The 17,178-nt window shown below is 43.3% G+C and overlaps 1 protein-coding gene across 1 annotated transcript in view; it reads left to right on the forward strand.

Annotated features, from left to right (window-relative positions):
• REEP1 (receptor accessory protein 1) overlaps window positions 1–17,178 on the forward strand; it is a 67,013-nt gene that overhangs the window by 38,438 nt on the left and 11,397 nt on the right. Inside the window, exons 6-7 of the mRNA XM_088162989.1 lie at window positions 7,749–7,917; window positions 14,261–14,296. Coding sequence (XP_088019115.1) covers window positions 7,749–7,917; window positions 14,261–14,296 — 205 coding nt within the window. The remainder of the gene's footprint in view (window positions 1–7,748; window positions 7,918–14,260; window positions 14,297–17,178) is intronic.

A 17,178-nucleotide genomic window follows, 5' to 3' on the forward strand; every position in this document is an offset into this window, starting at 1 on the left:
AGACAGGCAGCAGGGTTTTCAGGATGTGCATCCACCTGCCTAACTAATGCTCAAGAGTGCAGCCTCAGCAGTTCCCAAACACCTGTCTGGGCAGGCATTTCTATTCTATTCATTTCTATTTCCACCTTTGGCCTCACCTTCCCCTGGAGGGTTATAGCTTCATTACCGTAGGATCCCTTAGCCCAAGAAATTTGTTAGGAAGTTTTTCAGTACATTTGCTATTTTTTAAAGCAGAACACTGGGAGGGAAATGCTGGTGATGATTTAGGCTTTATCCTCTTTAGACAAACAGCACTTTTTAATTAATTTCTAATATCCAGCTGGTGTAGCCAGCGCAATTGCCTGAAATTCAATATTTAGATCCCTAATTTATCATGCAACTTAAAACCTATTTACTGTGGAAACTGGGAGAAAAATACTTGTATGGGACAGACATGCTGCCTTTAGTGGCATAACAATGGAGAATTGCACTTCTACTTGAATTGGGAGAGGGAGGCAGGGGATGGGGAGCATCCTTTCCCTTAAGATGCTTGATAAAGCCTCTTTGTAATGATTACCTCCTGCTGCTCAGAGGGAGAGTTTGCTCCTTTGCTGAGCAAACATACGGGAGCACAGTCCTGCCCAATCTGCTTAGCACCACATCTGTGATGGCCACATCATGTGCCCTCATGGCCTAGAGCTGCAGAGGTCAGGAGTGATTTAGAGTTCACAGTTCGAGAAGCCTTTGGGGACACTTTACTGTTATCTCAGAGAGGCTGATCTTGTTGCTTTTGAAATTAGCTTCTTCTAAAGCCTCTCTGTTTGGGATCCAAAATCAAAGATCTTGGAGCTATTTTATGCCAATAAAGAGGAACAACAAATGGCTTTCTTAAAACATATGGTAGCATGCCACTGATTACAGCACTTTATGAATTATTCTTGTAATGCATGATGCATCTTCTATTCCAAAGTCTTTAAGAATCTTTTCTTCACAAATCTACAGAATCCCAATCCTATTTGAGTTACAACCCAGGTAACACTTTCCAGTTTCTCTTTCATGTTGGCTTTTTGGTTGGTGTCTCCAACAAGCAGACAACGTTCACTGAATGCACAGGACAGCAGAACAAAAAAAAAAAATTATACAGAGAGACTAGCGTGGGAGAAACAATAACAAAGAGTTCCCTGAACTGCACAAACAAAAAGGGTGGATGAAATTACATTTCTACCATCAACATTAATGTCAGCTGGTTTCCCTTTCAGTCTTTATTACTGTCTGACATTTCCAAACAGGTAGCTCTTCCAGACTAGGCATGGCATGCAGGCCCTGGCCATAAATAAGGATATTGCTTGTAGAATATTTGTGTTCATATGGTGGCAGAAGCAATTTACTCCTTCACTCATGCCTGTGCTCAGACCATAAAGCTGATGGTTTTGCTCAGTGCCTGCCTGCAGCCAGACATGAGGAAGCTTCTGTGTGCAAGCTCCTGCTCACTGCCATGAGCAATTTCCCACTGTCACCCTACTGCTCAGGAAAACTGTCAGCCACCAGGACTAAAATGACTGCCACGTGTCCCTCACATAATCCTGTGCCTAAATTAGTCATTAAGCCTGACACTGGGGATTTCTCCAGTGGGAAGCATCAATCAAGTGCAAGGAGTGGAGTTGCAGCCCATTGTGTTTATAATTTGCTTTACTCTTTAAAAACACATGTTAGGTGACACCTTGTCAGCTAGGGCTATGGAGTGGTTTCTCCATCTCTCTGGGAAGCTGAGGAAGGGAGAACCTATGTTCAGAGGTGTAGTCCACAGGTGGGTGTCCCTGCTTTTTATGTGTATGTGAGTCCCTGCACATGGTGCCCAGTGTCATGCTCATGTCTCACCTCGATTACTTATGCTTCAAATAGATCTTATTCTCAAAGCTTTTATGTGTGTTGCCACAATGGCTCTCTTTTTTCCCTTTGCTAGGTATCTCAGCTACTCCATTTACACTTGTATTTGGACCAGAAAAAAGGGCAGGTAATCTGCTGAGTGCTTTTACTAACCCCTAACTAATGTCTGCTCCCTGTTAGACTAGTTGTTAGACTAGTTTGAACTGTTTTCAGCTGAGATTGGTCTGTGGCCAAATGCTGTCTGCTCTGCTTCCAGTGGGTAGATCCTGCGTGCTGAGCTTTAAAAGCCTGTCCTTGATCTCATCAGCAAATTGCCCTCCAAGTCCTCTGCTGGCAGTTGAAGAGACTCCAGCTCCAGGCAGGGAGCTTTGTACATGAACACTCATTTACCTGGGCTGACTGCTGCTTCATTGGCCAGGCTGCTGTGTTTGCTGTTGTGTTCTCACTAATGGATGAAGGGAGCCTCTCTCCCTCTGCTGTGATCCCTGTGAGGATGGCTGGGGTTGCAGTGGAGCTTTTGGAGGATCTCTGACGGGTGTGGCTGGGGCAGTCCCTGACACCATAAGTGACATCCTGGGAACGTGCACTCCACCTTGTAGTGGACCCTGGCAGGATGGAGGCTCCAACGTGCATGCAGACATCTGTGGAGGAGAACTGCTAACCACAGTTCCAGCAAAAAGAGAGGAGAACATTAACAGATTGAGTATTGTGCTGGAAGTGTGCTGAGTGTGACTTAGTGTTCCCTTGCTTGTCCATTAACTGCTGATCCTAAGAGGCAAAAGGCCAGGAGGTGCCATCCTGCATTAACACTGATTGTATTAAAAGCTTCTCTTTTGTGACTTGGCAATTTTGACTTCCTGATTTGTCATGCTGTGTTGTAGTTTCCACAGTTGCAAAATGGAATTTGTAGGTATTAGAGGTGTTTTGAAGCCTAAATAATGTTTACAGAATTCTTTCATATTTTCAGACTGAAAGAGAGATAAAATCTAGACACTGTTATTTGTTTATATTTAGATCATATTCAATGGGACGGTTATATAAATTGCAGATTTTTAAATTATATGCTTGATTTTATTTACTTTAGTTTTAGCTACCTATGTACATGAAGTATTTATAATGAATAATTCCATTGAATGTAAACCCAGTTTTCCCAGACTCCTAAATGTATCTCCTTCAAAAAAGTTTTAGTTCAAATGGGAATGCAGAGACTGATTTTAAAATGGTAAAAGAAATTAAGACAGTTCCAGCTCTTTCTGATGGAATGCCTTTAACAGTGTTTGTCACAATGCAGATTTCAGTTTTTGAAAGTATTTCTGATCCTTTCAGGCAAATATTGGTTGCATCAGTGTTTGCTCTGGACCCAGAGAGGTTGTTTGTTTCTGGAGATGGTGATGTCTGCAACATGAAGAGGAAGGCAATGTTCAGGCTGCTGGCTCTGGAAGTTCAGTGTTTTAATACTGTTTTGTCATTCTCTTTAAAGCAAAAAGGAGGGAATGTGCTAGATGTGGGTGAGGAAGGAATGTCTATACTGCAGCTGTCTTTTTGACCAAATCAGATATACTTAAATTAGTTTTAGATTAATTACTATGCCACGTGGATGGGAGCTTTAACTTCCGTTAGAATCACAAATGAGCTTCTGCAGCTTGTCTCGATGGCCTCATACTGTTGGTGCAGTCATGAATCTAAATAAGGTTGATACCAGGTGATAGCAGTCACTGGGCAGTGATATTACCATGTCCTTTTCAGTGTTTGTCTTTTATCCCGTTCAGTAGCACTGAGCCCTGGCTCTTCCCTGTAAAAAGAGAACTTGTGAGGTTGGTAGATCCTGGGGGAAGAAGAGGCAAAGGAAGCCTGAAGAGCTCCACTTTCAGTTTGTGCTGTACCTTCACCTGTCAGATGAATTAGGGGACAGATGCACCGTAGTGATCAGGGAACAGAGAGACACCTGTTCCCACCTGTGGCCCCCAAAACCTCACTGTCTAGCAAACTCAGAAGTGTCATACCCACAGGGATGGTCCATGTCTAAAGAGAAGCTGAGTCCAGGCAGGGAGTCTTGTGCTGAGGGAAATAAGGCTCAGTTTTCCAGCACCATTTCATGTTTGTGTCCTCTAAAGTCCTGAGAACACAGGTGCCACACTGCCAGCACAATCTTCCTGGCCATTGCTGGTGTTCAGTGAGGGGGAGAGAGGGCTGGTGTCATCCTTAGTCCCACAGCCCTCCCAGTCACAATTTTTACAAGGCTGTGTGAGAACATCAAGCTGTTTCTCTGTTGACACAGTGAAATGGTGTTACTACAGCTCCTGTCATGATGTTACTGCTGTCACACTCTCCAGGATAAAGCTAGCCCAGATCTGTGTGGATGTGCTGCAAACATGCCTCTGGCCTGCAGCGTGGGCATAGCTTCAGGACCTGGATCCTCTCTCTGTGCTGAAATTCCTGGGATATCTCTCATGTTTGTAGCAGTTGGAAGAGCATCTGCATGATCATGGCCACAGCAGTAAACAAAAATCCCCCAAACAGCTGCTCTTCATCTTCCACATGATTGTTTTAACAAAACACAGCCCAAAACATGTGCTGTGCTAAATCCGTTCTGTTGAGAAATAAAGCTATTAACTTGTTATTTTCTTTTGCCAATAAATGATAAGTCTTTTTGTAGAATAATAAGCATTACATCTAGATGAAGTCTTTATTTCTAAAACAAGCTCTGCAAACCCTCACCATGCTAGCTTTTCAAATGTTTGTGATTTCATATACACCAGCTGCTTATGTGGCAGGGAAATAAAGGTTGGTAACAATATTTTCCATTTTACCCTGAAACCATCCCCATTCTGTGGTAATTTCTGTCATGTTTCTATTTGGGGTCAAGTAAAAATGTGGTAACTGGGAAAGAACTGTGAGTGTTACACTGTATACTAGGAGCAAGTAAATCAAGTCTATCCCTACAAAGGCCAAAGGTGCAGAAACTGGAAAGAAATGGAACTCTGCAGGTTTTCACAGGTGTTCAGGGCCTTCAGTCAGGCCTTTGCTGTTCTTGCCATCTCTGATATTTGGAAAATTTGTTTCATAGAATGGTAGGAACAGTAACAATAATATTTTGCTATTACCAATTTTATAAATCATCTTTATTTTTGCTGTTAGGAATTCAGGTTACATTAAAGCAAAAATTAAGAAAAGGCAATTTTAGTTATTTTTTTTTCCTGGAGAAAGTTAAGTTGTTTAGCTCAGCTGCTTCAGTCTGTGCTCAAGGCTCTGTATTATATGCTGATGTAACAGACCCAGAGATGACAGGCACATATCAGGTCCCTGTTTAAAAGCTCTCTCTGAGGCTTTTGATCATTCTATGCTGATATATCACAAGGTGCAGTGCAAGAATATTAACACATCTTCTTCATTTTCAATGTGTTGGTGTCATCTTCCCTGCCAGGTTGGTCTGACACATGAATTTTGACTCATGTCCACATACATAAATTGCTGGCTGGAATGAAATGGAATTTGGGTTAGCTGGCTGAGCAGAGCAGCTGGGGGGAGGTTAAAAGCCTGAGCCCTGCTGCCACTTGAGCTGGGTGTGAGGGAGGGATACAGCACTCAAGTTACAGTTCATCAGTTGCTAACCCTCTGGCTTTGCTGGCCCAGTCATTCTGCAATAGCAAAATATTATTTAATGGTCAGCTTGCTCTCACTGGAGATCTGTCTGCTGTAATCAGGCTGCAGGGTAAGATATCTTGTGTTGGCTTTGAATCAGTCACTGAGAATAGGGTGTCTGTGCAGGAGCTCAGTGCAAGTTCCAAAACCCATCCAGAACTGCACTGAGCTGTGGGCAGCTGTGGTCTCACCCAGCTGACCAGCCATGCAAGGCAACTGCAGTTACCAGCCCTGTAACATTTGCAGAGTAAATGTAGCTTACACTGGCCCAAGAGGATTAACTGGAGATGCCTCTTGGAGTGAGAACATACCCCAAGAGTGGCTCAGCCACTGGCAGGAGCAGCCAAAATTCGGGCATCAACTCTTGTGCCAGGCTGGAGAATGTGAGGGTGGAGGTGAGAGTTCAGCAAAACTTAAGTTCTGGGGACTCCACTCCACTGCCATCCATATAAAATCAGCAACATAATATGTCTTGGTATATAAGCAAAAAGCCCCTTTGGTTTAAAATACTTTCAAAAGTAGAATAGGATAGTGGGAAAGAGCAAAGTAAGTCTGCTGCTTCTGTGTAATAGTCTGCAGGAAAGCTAAATGTGGAGTTGAGAAGGAAGTTTGCACTCATTTTTCTTGTACAAAAAGCTTCAGGCTGAAAAGTTAGAGATTACTGGTCTGTCACTTTTCTTGAATGTAAAAAGTGCAGACTGTCACAGTGACTGTAGGTATGAGCACCTGATGCCCTCTGTACTTACACACCCTAAAAGTAAGGTGCTGAGGAATTTGTATGAGGTGGAGGCACTGATTTTCCTTTACTGTGTGCATGTAGAATTTCTGAAGTGGTGTTGATAAATCAGTAGGTAAATTATTGCTTTGCCTTCCCAATGGATCAATGCCAGTGCATAGGGGACAAGCAGTGTTGCCTAAAGCTTTAGCAAGGAATGTGGCCAGTCTTACCTTTGATTGTAGCTGTTCAGGATGAGTCCTTCTCTCTGCCAGGCCAGCACCAGTGTGAGCTCTCGGCTGGCCTTGATCTGCACCCTGGGTCAGGATACTCAAAACTGCAGCCCAGAAGGGAGCAGTGGCATGTTCTGGTCCAGCCCAAGTCCTCTGGCAGCAGGCAGGCTGGGCTGCTTGGGCAAACACAAGTCTAGATGAAAGTGGTAGGTGAATTGCTACAGGTTGCCTTATCTTTTTGTTAAACAGGACAATATTTACTGTCTGTTATTTGCCTTCTTTCTGATTTCATCTCAGTCAAAGCATCCATTGAGTTTTTCCTAATTTACCGTTGCAGAAAGAATGTTAGAATCAGGCTCTGTGTGTTTACTTCAGTATTTTTTTCAAGACTGTGTGCTATGAAGCATCTTTCAGATCCTCCCCCTCAATAAAATGTTAAAACATAAATGTAATTTTTATCAGTTATGCAGTTTCTATTCTGAATGTATTTAATGTAGCTTAAAGTCTGAATGTCATTAATGTAGCTCAAAAATTCCATGATTCTGTATGGATTGAATTTTCTGGTGTTCCTACTTTATGGCTGTGGTGTAGTATGAGGGTTGCAGAATACTTACAGTCGAACTTTTTATGGGATGCAGTTTTAATGGAAAGTGCCATTTAACCAACACATCCTTTACAGTTACATTCCTTTCACCAAAGAATATCTTTGTTGTCAGATTGAGAATTAGTGTAAAAAAGAAAGAAAAATATTGCATTAGTTCATTTCTTCCTTAAGCTGCATGAAAAAATGCATTGTTGTATTTTCTGGAATTTAATAATATCTTTTTATGACTTCAAAAATTCAAATTTTCTGTGCTCTGGAAATGTTGTGTATTGCTGAGAATGTCTGGGTGAATATCATCATAGATAATTAACTTTAAAAGGGAGTTCTTTTGATGCAGGCCATTTAACTGTGATTCTGGAGCCAAGCATCTGACTCATTCCTAGTGAAGAAAAGTACCTACTAGAAAGATACAACAACATCCTGCTCCTTTACATGTGGCCAAGGCTGCTCTGTGCTCAGATCATTGCAATGAAGAATCAGAGATGTTTGCCACAGAATCACTCCAAAAGGAAGAGCCAAGAGAGGGAATAATGCTTTTAGCAACACATTTTTGCCATCTCCATGTTACTTGACCACACAATCCTTTTCTCTTCCTATTGTCCTGATGGATTTCAAAGAACAAGAGAGAAAAAAAAAGTCTCAAAATGTTGGCTCTAATTTTGTGTTATTTACTTGCTTGTTTACCTAGGGACAGGGAGCCCTGTCTGAGAGACTACGGAGCTTTAGCATGCAGGATCTGTCGACGATTCGTGGGGACAGCAGCAGCACTGTTCCTCCTTCGGTCACTGTACGAACAAGTAGCAAACAGAGCCACCCAAAACCATCCAGAAGTGCATCAGAAGGCACTGGCAGCTCAGGTAAGTGTCAGTGTTATTTTCAGTGTTGTGTTGTCTGGAATATCACACTGTTCAATGAAGTCATGCCCTTGGCAGGAACAGAGAGAAACAGACACTGCAGGCAGCACATTCCAGAATTCCCAGGACACAGACATGCTGTTGAGTCCCTTGGCACTTAGGAGAAAAAAACAGGATCATCATATTCCTGGCTGGTACCAAGGATGGGACTTGAGCATGCAGAGAAGCCAGACTCAGTCTTTGCAACTTGAGCTGGAAATCTGGGCTGGGGGCTGCAAGCCATGCTGAAAAAACTGTGTCTCCTAAGGACAATGGTTTGTTTTGTAATTCTGAAAGAACAAAGGGAAGAAATATCATGCTGTAAATAAGGCCCATTCCTGAGGAGTCAGTTAAAAAGTTTATTTCAAGCTTGATTAAAGAAATCTTTTTGAGTCCAAATCCAGAGCATTTAATTGGAGATAGCTTTGTAGATTAGATCTCAAAAATTGAGACATGGAGGGTTATCCTAAGCAGGTGGCTCCAGATGGCTTCTAGGATTCCCACATACCACCAAAGATCACTCAACTCCAGTGCTGTGATGAGAAGCCACAGAAAGTTGCAGGCGTGTTGCACTTGGTAGCTTGTGAAACATATGCTGGCAAGTCAGAAATTCAGCACTTTCAACTTGTGTGTGTTGAGGTCTGTGCAAACACTTGCATGTTTCAAGCCTGGGTAGTTGCTACCCCTTCTAATTTGCTTTAGTTTTGGAATGGTATTAGAAATGTCTCGTTTCATCCTTCCTAAAGAGTATCCTTCAAGCCTTTTACAAATTCTGTGAATCAGATTTCTCCTTTTTTTTTAACATTATCTGTTGAATACATTTTCTTTATGGGTAAACTGAAATGTTGGTGCACAGTGATTTTATTCTCATCTTTATATAAGGTGTTGTGTACACTTCTCTTGAAGTAATCAATCTGAAAATAAAGTGTTTGCACACAGAATATAAAAGTCTTAAAAGTCACATATTTAGACTAAAATAAATAATGCCACAATAAACCATAATTTGGTTATCTTAATTCCGTGTTGAGTAGAGCAGGCTTTATAATTTTGGTCTTGAGAAGTCAGCTCACCTGACCACAAACTCCTGTCTCAAGACACAAGAGTTTTTTATTTTGGTCTGGTTTTGTATCCACAGTGTACAAGCATCTCTCAGAATGAATCTCTGGAAAATTGTTCATAAACTTTTTGAACTCAGCCTAAGTGTTTATCACAAATTTTTGGGTTCAAGTAATTTGAGATTTTTTTTTTTTAATGGAAACTGCACAAATTTTCAAAATCTTCCAAGACCTCTATCTGTCCCGTTTCACTTGCTGATTTCATTGAGGTGCCTAATTCTCCACCTGCAGAGAATTCAAACAAACTCCTCTTGCAGATGTTGGGAGGCTTCAGCCATGAGCTTTGCTCTCACTTTTAATCACATTAAGTGAAAGATACAGTTCTGGTCTCTCCAGACCCTGTGCTGTTTCATGTGGGCACCATTTTGTATGTAACCAGAATGTCTGGAGGGGAGAATTGGTGTGTGTTTGTGAGTGTGTGTGTGTGTAAGAGTGTGATGTGTCAGCCAAACTGTGTCACATCCTGAGGGCCATATTCTGGTGACATGACACTGCTCTAGGCACACTAAGCCCAGACATAGTTCCATCATTCCACCTTTCATATTTGTTTAATTGGAGAGCTGGACATAAGCAAGGGATAGACAGAATTTGCCTCTGCCCATTAGTGTGCCATATATACATTTAATATATGCATATGTGAGAATGTGCATGAGCAGTCACTACAGAACAGCTGACACACAGCCCTTTCCCCTGTCCCAAAGCCCTCAGATGACATAAATGTCCCTCTCAGTTGTCCCCACTGCCTCACAGAAACATTGAATTGCTCTATTTTTTCCCAGCTTTAGAGATAGTGGGTCATAGTGTGACAAATGATGGAGTCAGCAAAAATGACACAGATTATGTTTGGCATGGGTGTTCACATTTTAAATAGCCAACTTTTCTAAGAATTACAGAACCTGCTTCTATTTTTCAGATGCTCTATCACCTCTTACATCAGCCTCCTGCTCCCCAAAGCAGACATAAAGTAAATACCTTTGTTTTGATTTTTTTTGCTGTTTAGAGGTGTTTCCTTCTCTTTTTCCCTTCCATCCTAGTCCCACTGCCAATCCACAAATTATGTTAGCAATATTAAAAAAAGAACTAACAAAAAAGGAAACATCTTACCCTTTCCTTTTGTAAGTGTTTTATTCCTGGTCTTTTAAGAGAAACCTTAAAATAGGAGGATAATGATTCCCAAAACAAAAACTAAGGTTTTATGTAATTCAAAGAAGGCTTATGTTGATTGTCCTTGACTGCTGCCAGCTAGAATTGTGCCTGCTCCTTGATCTCTTTGTGTCCACACTAATTGAGAGAATTAGCTGAGGGTTGGGCTTAAAGGTGACTCTCACAGTGAAGAGCACAGAGCCGTGTTCTTACCTGGTGTGTTTTCTTTGACTGACAAGACAGCAGAGCTTGGTTTCTGAGGGATAATTCCCTCATTATTATAGGATTTTAGATGAAGCACTCAGGAAAGAAAAGCACATCAGAAACACCATCCCTTTTTGATGAGAGCTCTGAAAATCATATGGTTAGAATTAAGGTATAGCTGGAACAATGACGTCTGGACATAAAAATGCACGTTAACTAAATTAGCCAATAAAAGCTAAACCCCTGTCATCACACAGGACCTGTCATGGAGGATGCTGAGAGCTGACTCCACTTGGGTCTGCTGTAAATACCAGCTAGAAGTGGTGGCTTTGCACTGTGGTGGTCCCTTGATCTTTGCTCTTTTATGCTGAAGAATTTCTTTGGGTTTTATATTACTGTTGTTGTTATTTTCATTATCATTATGTTATCAGGGGAACTTTGGTTGCAGCTGATGCCCAGCATCCCTGGAAGTGTCCAAAGCTAGGTTGGATGAGGCTTAGAGAAACCTGGTCTAGTGGAAGGTGTCCCTGTCCATGGCAGTGGGGATGGAACGAGATGATCTTAAAGGTCCCTTCCAACCCACACCATGCTGTGATTCTGTTAGCCCATACAGATTAGGATCTGTTTTGGTGCTAAAGTGATGGAATAACCCAGCTCTGGCTACTCAAGCTGTCTGGCAGTAGGGAGCTGTTAACTCAGAGGAAGAAATCCTGATTTTGATGTATTTTAAAAATACTTTCTTGTACTATTTTTGAGGGATTATTTTTAGTTTGAGCCAACGTGCCAATCTGCCTTATTGGAAGCCTCCAAGATCTCTGTTTTGGGAGATTTTCAGGGAGATATGAGATCAAGAGGCCGGGAACTGGAAGCTCCTCAAGCCAGCTTTGCTGCAGAGCAAATGGTGTATGGAAGCATACTCTGACCTAGGGCAGTGAGGCAAAGAAAAGACAGAGCTCTTTAGGTTGAGCTTAGAGTTGTTTATATGGGTCCCATTCCCTAAACAATGGAAACACAGCCAGACCTGGTGTGGAACTTGGTGTTGCTGGTTTCAATCCTGTTGTGTAACTGTGTTTAAGAGCAGATGTGATATCTGAAAGAAAGTGATTTGGAAAGACAGGGAGATAGAGAAAGGTCGGTTGTCTTTCCTGCACAGAAGGGAGTGCTAAAATTCAGTTTTGTTGGTATTAAACCCCCCAGCCCCCCTGTGAGCACCAGCAGCAGTTCAGGTTCTGGTTTCACAACTCTTGGGCATGTTTCCAAGCCCACTGAAGCATGTGAAAAGGCTCTCCTGACACCAGTGGGCTGTGGCTGTGGCCAAAAGCTGGCTGTAAGACCAGGCTACACAAACACCCAGCCTGATTTGTTTCCACTGTTGTTATTTTTATAATGTGAATGGTGCTGCTTAGATGGATTTGTGATTCTCTGAATCCCCTCTTGACACAAAGTACTTTGTGAAGAGCTTGGCATTTTGTGATGATCTCATGCAAAGGGTTTTGTTTGCCAACTGAAGAGTGTCTTATGAGGCCAAGAAATGGAATAAGCAGGAGCTGCTTTTGAGACAAGGAGAATTGCTCCTTTTTCTCTACCCTTTTCTACGTTTTTTTCCCCCTCTACCATTTACTGTCTTTGCAGCCTTTCAGTGGTGTCTGTCCATTGTGCAGTTCTGCTGTGAGGATTGTCCTTCTGCAGGAGTGGGACACTGCTCAGCACACAGTGGGCTCTAGGTGTGTTCACACTCATTCCACACAAATGCCCTTCTCCTCACACCCAGTCAAAGCCACACCCAGGTGACATGAGGAGGCAGAGGCTGCTTCTGCTGTGATTTATGGGTGGCTGCTGACCCCACAAACAGCACATCCTGGGAGGCACCAGCTCCAGGGAAACGTGCACACCTTCCTTTGATGGGCACCAAGGACTCACAGTGATCCCCTTCCTCCACCTAGGAGGCCACCACCTCTTCTTCTGATTTTTCACTTCACTCTCGGTTCAGCATTTCTCAGCTTATTGTCCTGGCACCCAGATGATGGACTGTGACATTTTACTTCGAGCCTGTTCCAATCTGTGTTTTTTCCACAGGCAGAGCTGCCTCTTTCCTTTGGGAACTGTAAATGTCATGTGGCTATGCATTGTTATGGAAAACTTAAGTTCCAGAACAACATCTCCAAATATTTTTCAAGGGAATCCTGTTGTTCTGGCAAGTGTCCAGTAACAATCCACATACCGACTTGTCTTTATTAACAGGAGCTTTTTGCACTTCTTAACCTTATAGTATTGCCTTAATTTGTGTTGCATCACAGGACAGTCAGTGTCCAGAGCTGATGCTGCCTGGGCCAGAGGATCACAAACAATGGAGCCAACCTCTGTATTGCCCAAACCCAATGTTCTTTCTGCTTAAGCTTATCCCGGGTTAAGATCATTCCTATCTGGAATGATTTCAAAGCAGAAATGGACAGTGTGCTTTCTGATACTCTCCATTCCTCTGAGCAGGAGAGAATCAAAGCTGTTTTCTGGTCTTGTGCTAAAGGACCAAAGGCTTTGCAGTACAGAACAAAGGCAGGGGAACATCAGCAGTCAGGATGTGTTTGGGTATTCAGTCCCCATCAATCAGAAAGATGTGTGAGGACAACCCAGATGTATGTTGTCTGAACTCTCAGAGAATAAACTGTCATAAAACTGTGATCAACTTCCTTCCGTGTAAAATCAGAGGCTGAACCCACAGCAGATCTCTTGAGGAAGCCCATAGTTTCACAGCAGCATCCAGCCAATGTGAGGCAGCACTCCCACTAAAAGGGTATAACCCAGCTGCTTGCCTCTGGCCCATCTGTCTTTTCCTTTGGATGCATTTAAATCTTATTTTTGCATGCTGATCCCAGTCAAGGAATTGGTTAAAGTTAAATGCTATCCCTTGCTTCCAGGTTGCTCTTGATCCTCAAGTCAGTAGAGAACTGCAGCACAGACAACAACAATGGGACAAGGAAGGTGGAGGCCAGAGTGCAAGGGGCAGTGGGACATGTGCTTTAAATAGTGCTGTTTTAAAATGACTGTGAAACTATGGAAGAACTTCCAGTGTCTCCAGTGCAGGATAATCATAACTAAAAAAAAATCACACAAAGCTGGAGCCTTTTTCTTCTTCAAAAACTTTTTTTAATGTGGAGTCATTGATGCCACTGTGAGCATTGAATTGAGAGGCTAAAACTGGAAATTTACACAGTTTCCTGGAAGACAAACTGTGCTCAAGATGAAGCTGTAAACTGCACACATTCATGAACAGTTATGAATCACCTGCTTTCACCAAATAGTCCAATGCAATTTCCTTGGTTGCTTTCATTCTTATGGCAATTCCCTCAGGATATTAATTCCTGAAGGATCCTTCTGGTTTAGGAAGATCAGGGCTGTGTGGATAGCTTTCTTTAGAAGCTGTATGAGTGGTTGCAGCAGCCAGACTTCTCCTACAAGAATTCTAAATCTACTGAAAAAATTCAGGCCCATAGCTGTACAAATGGCAGTATTGCACCCTGTGTTTGTTATCATACAGCCTTTTGCACTGGGTTATGCATCATCCATGCTCCCATTGTTTATCCACACTCCCAGGTCCCTCCAGTCAGGAGTTACTTCTGTTCAGTGGTCTGAGAACAGTGCCAGGGAGCTGTAGCTAACCCCATCCTTCACACCCATATGGACACAGCCTGGGATGAGGCACATTCCCCCCAGTCTGTGCTCCATGTTGGTCAGTGGAGACATTTGTCTCCCAAGGGCCATAAAGTCCATTCCAAAGTTGTTCCAAGTGTTTTCTAAGAGTGAGTGTCTTCACCTGATGAGTTCCTAATGCTCAGCTCCTCTTTCAGTGTGCACGTGTTGCTCGGTATGCCGACTCCTCAGAGGTGAGTGCTGGATTTCCTGTGTCCTGGTATCCATGCATCCCTTTTGGGCATGGCTGCATTCCCCAGCCTGGCTTGCTCCTGATGCTCTTGGTCACTGGGTTTCCTAACATCAGGGGAACAAAGCAGGGGAAGGCCAGGCTGTGAGTGGGTTTGGGAGCTGTGTGTGTGCTGATGCCAAGAATCGCAGTGCTTCTCACCATACTGACCTGTGCTACCCAAGGATGGGGACTTTTTCCCTGGAGAAGAACTTCATTCCTTTATCTTCTAGAGGATGTGCCATGTGTGTGCTGTGCAGTGTACCTCCTCTGCCCCATGTCCCCCAGTGCTGGTGTAAATCCACTGGGAATGCAGCAAGAGCGAAACCTCACCTGTCCCAGCCCTGTTTTGCTGTGTTCCCTAAGGATTGGCACGTGTTTCTCCATTAGCAGAGAGGACATTTGTGTTTGAGTTAACAGGATATGTAGCAAAGCCCAGCAGCAGACCCTGGTGTGACAAAATAGGCTTGAACTGACTCTTCCTGATTCAGTCTCTGGCAGAAGCATTTTTGAAAAATGTCCCCACTGTCCCCAGCGTTTATTGTGTTTACAAACGTCGGAGTGCAGTGAATGGTTTAGTTGCCGGTGGTCTTTTCAGTGCTGTGCCAGTTAGCTCGGTTGCTAAGAGCCCAGACATGTCACTTCTGCATTTTTTCCCAGTGACAGATGAAAGGAGTGGGAGAACTCCAATTTGGGCATACCAGAGGATGGGACTGCCAAGCAGCTTGTCTGGGGAGAAAAAAGAAATACAGACTGGCAGTGTCTCATGTTGGTGGAAGCAAAAGACCTTTGTAACTCCTTCTCATCTCATATGCTTTTTGTTTATTTTGCACACTAATCAACCTGGAGACAGCAGCAGAAGGACTAAAGGACAGTTCTTCCACCTGTGCCTTCCCACAGCCCTGCACCTGGTGCCAGAGCCCTGTGCAGTGCTGGTGCTTGGAGGCTGATGGCTCTAGCCTGACACAGCCTCCTTGCACCCTGCGTGGGTGGCAAACCCACCCTCATATTTGATTTGTTACCCTTTCTTTTCTGGTGAGTGTGCCATTGTGCAGGACAAGGAAGCATGTTTAAGGTGGTATCTATTGAAACAACCATGAAACACTTGTATTCACAGGGCATTTTATTAGAACCTTTCTAATTTTAGCCTAAACCTATTTTATGGATTTGACTTCAAAGTGTTATTTATAAAAAAATCACTGAATTCTTATGGGCTTAACAGTCATGAGGTAATCTTAGGAAAGTCGTTAAAGGATGCTAAAGCAGCAATCAATCCATTATGTTTATGAATTAGACCCAAAATAATTTTGAACTTGTTGAAATTGCATACCCTGTTTTTTATATTGGCTTGTTTTATTATTCCTGCCCCCCTCTCCAACATTATCCAGTCCCTTAGTCCATGTCAATAGGGACGTGCCGAGGCTCTATGTCATAGAGGGTTCATTCTGCTTCCACAGGCTGCCCTTTCTCTGTCTCCAAGGCAATAGATGCATTAATGCACTCTCAGACAGTGGCCTGCCATTAAAATGCTCCTTTGTAAGTGCATCTTTGGTAGCTTGGAGAGCTGACTATGTAATGTGAACATTTTTCAGTGCCACGAAAAGCTGGGGGAAGAAAGAATCTGATTTTGTTTAGCTAGGACTAAGTTGCCTTGAGCTATTGGTACTCGTCTTTTCTTGGTGCAAACTTTAGTGTAGCAAATTTCAGAGTCCCATCATTAACAGTACTTATTTCCAAGGAGTTTACAATCTAAATGGGCAGATAGTCAAGTCTTTCCTCAAGCAGGGATATTAAAGGCTGCTTTAGAGCCTTGGTGCAGTCTTTTTGGCAGGAGCAGTTGTCTTAATGGTCTTGCAGGTCAAACTCAGTTATTTCCCTGACTCACAGAAACCTCCACAGCTCTTAGGAGAGCACGGGCTGGTGGAGCAAAAGTCCAAGCATTCTGCTCCCTAGATGATATCCTGAGAGAAGGTATCATGAGGATGAGGGCTGCAGGTGCCATGGAGTGTGCATTTCTGCAGAGCCTGAAGGCCAGGCTGAGCCCCCTGAGCTGGGGCTGTCCCTGTCAGCAGTGATGGGCTGTCCCTGTGGTGGGCTGGTGCTGATGGGCTCTGCTCTGGACTGTCCCTGTCAGCAGTGGTGGGTTTCTCTGTGCTGAAGCTGTTGGCTCCACTGGAGAGCCCTTTCCTGCCCACTTGGATCACTCCCCCTGGCCTCATGGTCTGCACATGACAAAGCATTGATGCAATTCAGGACATTCATCCTGCTCTGCTCTGGGCAGCTTCACTAAAACACAAGCCTGTTTGACAGATGTACTCCAGCACATCTTTCTGACAGCTCCTGTGCCAGCTCCTCTTGCTTTTGTTCAGGGCCAGGCCTTTGCTGGTGGAGCTCCTTCCAGGTTTTTACCCGAGTTTCTGATTTATCTCCTTTGTGTTCTGTGGAAAGTCAGGCTGCAGCATTCAGGAACAATGGTACAATTATATAAGAGCTCTTTTTCCCTTTCAGAGAGGACAGAGTGAAAATCTCCAGGGGTATCTGTTTGTCTTTTGGCAATGCCTGGCAAATGCTTAAACGCTGTTCAATATTAAACAATCTTGCTCGGGACCGGCATTTAAGAAGTAACAAAATTGTGTTTGGTGGTGTTCTCTCAACTAATGTCTCTTAGGTGCTGTTGCAAAGACCTGGGGCATGGTTGAGAGGGAGAAACCATTTCAATTCTTGCAGAGAATAAACATATCTATCATGAATTGAAGACTCAGCTGTATATCAGGACTGCAAGTATTTGAGGGGGCATTTAATACTAAAATGCTGATCAGAAGCCTCAGGCAGTGTAAGAAATGTGCA

The sequence above is a fragment of the Sturnus vulgaris genome, chromosome 4 (genome assembly GCF_052056855.1).
Source record: "Sturnus vulgaris isolate bStuVul1 chromosome 4, bStuVul1.hap1, whole genome shotgun sequence".
Classification (NCBI taxonomy): domain Eukaryota; kingdom Metazoa; phylum Chordata; class Aves; order Passeriformes; family Sturnidae; genus Sturnus; species Sturnus vulgaris.